General features: G+C 41.0%; 1 protein-coding gene across 1 annotated transcript in view; it reads right to left on the reverse strand.

The window, feature by feature from the left end:
- Window positions 1-5,843, reverse strand: part of prtga (protogenin homolog a (Gallus gallus)) — a 29,684-nt gene extending 23,841 nt beyond the window's left edge. Inside the window, exons 1-2 of the mRNA XM_084933141.1 lie at window positions 5,590-5,843; window positions 4,205-4,507 (exon numbers count right to left, since the gene is read on the reverse strand). Of these exons, the coding sequence (XP_084789267.1) occupies window positions 4,205-4,507; window positions 5,590-5,653 (367 nt within the window). The 5' untranslated portion in view covers window positions 5,654-5,843. The remainder of the gene's footprint in view (window positions 1-4,204; window positions 4,508-5,589) is intronic.
- Window positions 5,844-6,469: the final 626 nt, after the last annotated feature.

Below are 6,469 nucleotides of genomic sequence, written 5' to 3' on the forward strand. Positions count from 1 at the left end.
TCCTGACCTTGCAGGCTGTGGACACACCAGCGAGGTAAAATAAACTTTGCAGCAGCTCCTTTGAATACCTCCTTTAAAGCATGAGCACAAACAAAGTGAAGACTACCCAGAGTAAGAATTCATGCCAAACTCTCTTAAACAGTGACAACTTCACTTGTGAAAATTTGTGTTCTTATAAACATGAAAAAAGTTCAACAAACCACTAACCCAGGATACTGTTATCATAATCTCTGTTACCCGACTTAACAGAGTTCTATGCATTTTCCTGCTATTTTTGCCCATTTCATCAACAAAAATTATTATTATTATTTCTTGTTGGACAGCAGGTAGGGATGGGAATCAAGATCAGTTCGTGTGCCAGAGGAAGAAAACAGCGACGCAGTCTAGACCATGAGGCATTCACTTCCTAACACACTGGCCATAATTTTAATTGTCTTAGTCTAGTCCTCAGATCTACCAAGTATCAACCTTACCAACCAACTGCAAGAACTGAGCCACAAATTTCAAAACACTGTAGTTTCTCTAATGGCCTCTCAAGGCTTACTACAACATACATCAATCCCTACAGACATCCATGTTAAAATTTCCAAATTTACAGCATGTTTGCAGCTACATTTCATCCACCTGGATGGTAGAGGATGGTTAGGGGCGTGGCCACTTTGATTGAGAAGCCTCCATAAACAGGTACCTGTAGCCCATCAGTGTCTCCTAGGCCTCACAACTACAGGGAGTGCAGAATTATTAGGCAAATGAGTATTTTGTCCACACCATCCTCTGCATGCATGTTGTCTTACTCCAAGCTGTATAGGCTTGAAAGCCTACTACCAATTAAGCATATTAGGTGATGTGCATCTCTGTAATGAGAAGGGGTGTGGTCTAATGACATCAACACCGTATATCAGGTGTGCATAATTATTAGGCAACGTCCTTTCCTTTGGCAAAATGGGTCAAAAGAAGGACTTGACAGGCTCAGAAAAGTCAAAAATAGTGAGATATCTTGCAGAGGGATGCAGCAGTCTCAAAATTGCAAAGCTTCTGAAGCGTGATCATCGAACAATCAAGCGTTTCATTCAAAATAGTCAACAGGGTCGCAAGAAGTGTGTGGAAAAACCAAGGCGCAAAATAACTGCCCATGAACTGAGAAAAGTCAAGCGTGCAGCTGCCAAGATGCCACTTGCCACCAGTTTGGCCATATTTCAGAGCTGCAACATCACTGGAGTGCCCAAAAGCACAAGGTGTGCAATACTCAGAGACATGGCCAAGGTATGAAAGGCTGAAAGACGACCACCACTGAACAAGACACACAAGCTGAAACGTCAAGACTGGGCCAAGAAATATCTCAAGACTGATTTTTCTAAGGTTTTATGGACTGATGAAATGAGAGTGAGTCTTGATGGGCCAGATGGATGGGCCCGTGGCTGGATTGGTAAAGGGCAGAGAGCTCCAGTCCGACTCAGACGCCAGCAAGGTGGAGGTGGAGTACTGGTTTGGGCTGGTATCATCAAAGATCAGCTTGTGGGGCCTTTTCGGGTTGAGGATGGAGTCAAGCTCAACTCCCAGTCCTACTGCCAGTTTCTGGAAGACACCTTCTTCAAGCAGTGGTACAGGAAGAAGTCTGCATCCTTCAAGAAAAACATGATTTTCATGCAGGACAATGCTCCATCACACGCGTCCAAGTACTCCACAGCGTGGCTGGCAAGAAAGGGTATAAAAGAAGAAAAACTAATGACATGGCCTCCTTGTTCACCTGATCTGAACCCCATTGAGAACCTGTGGTCCATCATCAAATGTGAGATTTACAAGGAGGGAAAACAGTACACCTCTCTGAACAGTGTCTGGGAGGATGTGGTTACTGCTGCACGCAATGTTGATGGTGAACAGATCAAAACACTGACAGAATCCATGGATGGCAGGCTTTTGAGTGTCCTTGCAAAGAAAGGTGGCTATATTGGTCGCTGATTTGTTTTTGTTTTGTTTTTGAATGTCAGAAATGTATATTTGTGAATGTGGAGATGTTATATTTGTTTCATAGGTAAAAATAAATAATTGAAATGGGTATATATTTGTTTTTTGTTAAGTTGCCTAATAATTATGCACAGTAATAGTCACCTGCACACACAGATATCCCCTTAAAATAGCTAAAACTAAAAACAAACTAAAAACTACTTCCAAAAACATTCAGCTTTGATATTAATGAGTTTTTTGGGTTCATTGAGAACATGGTTGTTGTTCAATAATAAAATTATTCCTCAAAAATACAACTTGCCTAATAATTCTGCACTCCCTGTACTACCACTGGAGTCAATGAACTGTACATCTTCACTGTGTTTATTCCTACTGGAAAATTTTAAGTGAATATTCTGACAAACTGTTTCATTTCACTTCATCAGCTTTCACCAGGATGAGGATATCCTTTCACTAGCAGACAGTGCCCACATTACATCAGTATGGGAGCTAGAAATACGCCAGAGCTGTAAATGTTTACTAAAAATAAAATTGGAAATTTTCCTATTTTTATACAGTATTCACTTGTAGTGGTATATTTTTCTGAGGAGACAACTCAAGAGTCCCTGTACTGAAATCAATCTGAGGTCTGTTGACAAAAGTCACACGATGAGGCTCAGGTGTCACATTCCTTTTCATCAAGACCAAATCCCTTCTCACCTTTGTGCTTCAGGATCCTGTGTTTAAAGTTACCTTCCATCACCACCATATTTCTCAAACAACAACAAACATCCATCCAGAGATGGAGCAACGTTTGAAAAAGCTACCAAGGAGCAGACCGTCTGCAAAAGCAGCATAAATCAGCTGAGGAACACATGAAAAGACTCCAAAATTCAGACATCAATGAGCAGACCCCCATGCAACAGGCACGTCATATGATAATTAATCAAAATGCAGATCTACTAATATTTAACTTTTACGACTAGTGCAATTAGCCTTGCTGTGGTGACCACTTCCAGCAGCTCTGTCCACTTTGCCCACAAAGAATACCTTCTTCTTTTGTGAGCCGGGAGTGGACAAAAAGAGAGTGAAAAGCTTTATACTCTTTCACCGGAGCAGTGAGGCAGAAGACAATTGGGTTAAGCCTACGATGCCTACTGACCTGCTAAGGCCTGCAATAAAGTTTGGTCATTTAGACACTCAGGGTAAAGCCACAGTATTGGGAAAGCAGCAATTCACATTTGTGTGTGTGTGTGTGTGTGTGTGTGTGTGTGTGTGTGTGTGTGTGTGTGTGTGTGTGAACCACTTACAACAACCCCCACTACTACCTCTGTGTCCTTCAACTGAGCATTTCTCAGGTATGTGAAAACTTTATGAGCTTCCAGATAGACCTTCCAGCAGGTCTAAGTGCTGTTTTAAAACAAACTAGTAAAGCTTACAGGCAGCCTTTATCACCTCTTAACTTAAAGCTATAAAGCAAACTAAACCACTCAATCAATTAATCAAGCCACACTTTTTTAACACCAGAAAATGTCTGAGTTATGACTGGGAGCTCTATCAGAAAGCACTGCCTGTGGTACCGCTCCAGAATAATTAAGGTAAACACAATAACTGTTATGTAACACATGCTAATTGCAGTTTTGGCACAACCTGCTCTTAAAATCCCCTCCCCTACAGCATTGCAAAAAAAATAAATAATTTTTTGTATGTATTTTTTGGTTACTAATTGATCAAAAGCAATAGAAAACGCACTCATGGCAGGTTAAAAATAAATAAATAAACACATTTTACAAAGTGGCACAACAAGACAGCAAATTTCAGGGCCTGTGAGTGGAAGAAGATATAAGGTGCCAAAAGACCAACTCTGTCTGAAGCCTCCCCTGCCTCCCCCTGAAAATACGAGGCCAACTCGCACAACGCAGGAGGAGAAAGCATTCAAAAAGAACAATTCCTCAAGCCATCAGGGTGCAATAACATGAAAGCCAGGGCCAGTGAATAGGGGTCATCTGCTCTTTCGCATTGGAGAGCCAGTATCCCACACTGCTCCTAACCTTTCAAATCTCCTGGTCCTTCATTAACACACCAATGGGCATTTTCCTCATTTCCCAGCAGCATCCCTTTTAAGCTCTAACTTTGAAGACTTTGTCCGTCTTCTTGCTGCCACCAAAGCTGCCCAGACCAGACCAGACTGAGCATCAAATAAATATGCGTATAACAGCAAATCATGCCAGATTACACAACTTATATCCCTGATACTCACTTGCGATTGTAAGGTGGGCTTTCTGGCTCAGGATTGCTCCATACTTGTTCTGAGCAAGGCACTGATAAAACCCCTCATCTGATTTGTCTCCTCTTCTGCTCTCCACCTCTGAAATAAAAAGGGAGCTGTTGGAGAGCAGGTACACCCGCTCATTCTCCGCGATTTGTACTCCGCTCTTGAGCCATTTGACGTCAATGGGCGCCTCTCCATGCGCCTGACAGTCCAAAATAGCTGCTTCTTTCCGCATGACGGTGACATCGAGGGGCTCCTTGATGAAAAACAACTCACTAAAGCACAACACACCTGCAGGCAGAGAGACCAGGAAGAGAGGTGTTACGATTTAAGGAATTTAACAGCATTTGTACACCAGTTAAAGAGTTTAAGACCAGCCCGATGTAAAAAAAATTAAAGACGTTTAATATTTTCTAGCTGGGTCTCATCAGTGTCTGTGGAGCCAGTTTACAGGACCTACTAAGGGAAAAATCACATATAAAAGGCTTGAAGGCCTGCCAGCAGGAAGTCTACTGTCCAGTATAGTCATAACACTCAAGCTTGAGGTCTTCCTGCACCACCTACTTAAGGCTATAAAGCTGAAGATGAAACAGATTGTCCTATTAGACCAAGCCTGTAGTTTAAAGCATTAACAGGACAACGTGCAACTATATTTACATCTTACAAGCTTATAAAATGTATAAGAATCTTTTCTCATATTACTCATGAACCAACTCTGTTATATGTATTGATTTTGCTTTGGTAGCTGGATCTGATCTTTGATTTCATCTCAACCCCTGACTAACAGTTTCTACTAATACTCTGTGGTACCTTTAAAGTACATTCAGATGTTCTAACGCAGGGATGTTAAACTCATTTTACATTGGGGGAACTTCCTCTTTATCAGTTTTTCCACATGACAAAGAAATATGAAAATATATGAAATATGAAAATACAATTAAAAGTCGAAAAATGATGGCTTCCTTCACATTTTCGAAGTTATCCAACCTGGAGTCTTTAGCTGTACGATTCGGGCCCCCTGATAATACAGTTTTTATATCTACCTGTAAATGGATTACAATTAACCAGGTGAACATTTGAAGTTAAGACTGACTGTTGAATGAACCAAAATAGGACATATTGCTTTTAATACTCATGTTTTATGGCTTTTAAAATAACAAAACTTTTTTTACCAAATATGTTTAAAAACTGCCTCCGTGTCTTCGGTTTATTTTAGGCAGCTAGCTAAAAGTTAAAACCGTTAAACTGAATCTGCGAGCTTCCGTTAAAGTCCGCAGACTAACACACACGTCCGCACGGGACAGTCTGTGATGTCCATACAGGACGCCGCTCACTCACAGGTTAAAATGAGTAAAAGTGGTCCTGCTTCTTACCTGTGATTGGAAGAAAAACGACAAACAGCAGACGCTGGTATAAACTCCTTTTAAATCGCGCCATTTACGTGAATTGTCCGCGCATGCTAGCTGCTCTCTGTCCTTGCTGTTTCCTCCACATGAGCTGCTCTGCTACTGACGAGGAGGACTCCCTACTCAGAGGTGCAGGAGGACAGCTTCCCTCGACCGGCCGAGGGTGGACGGTAACACCAATTAATCACGTCCATAGTACAGCGTGTGGTGCGGCGCCACCTAGCTGCAAGGCACGGACACTACACCCGGGAAAACATTACTGAATCGTAACGTTCTTGAGTGGGTTTTTTTTGTTGTTGTTGTTGTTTTTCCCTTTATAGAAAATAAACAAGTCACAGATATATTTATGAAACGAATAGAAAAAAAGTAATCACTTTTCTAAGAAAAATAATCTGCAGTTGAATTAGAGCAGGGGTGTCAAACATAAGGCCCATGGGCCAGAATTAGCCACCCAAAGACTCAATTTTGATCCTCTGGGTGGCTGTGCGAAATGAGAGAGGGTGCATAAATTTGAGACTTTTAAATGTGTTTTTGTATGTTTTACAGTTTTTCCTACTGATAAAAACCTCCCCTGTGGCCATTCATGCTACACCAAAGTAAATAAGTAATTGATAAGCAATTAAATGAAATAAATAAAAGACACTTCCTGTTTTTTCTCTATCTACTATAGAAATTTAACTGTGTAATTTTAAAACTGTGCATATACTGTATATTCTGTGTATTTATAATCTCGCTCTTATTGCCTGTTTATGCCCTGTCCTTATCTTCAACGTCATGCTGCTCTGTTGTATCTTAATTGCCCCTTGTGGATAAATAAAGTCTTTCTGATTCTGATTTGTGATTTTTG

This window comes from Perissodus microlepis, chromosome 1 (genome assembly GCF_051167445.1).
Source record: "Perissodus microlepis isolate ML-2025 ecotype Zambia chromosome 1, ASM5116744v1, whole genome shotgun sequence".
NCBI classification, from domain to species: Eukaryota; Metazoa; Chordata; class Actinopteri; order Cichliformes; family Cichlidae; genus Perissodus; species Perissodus microlepis.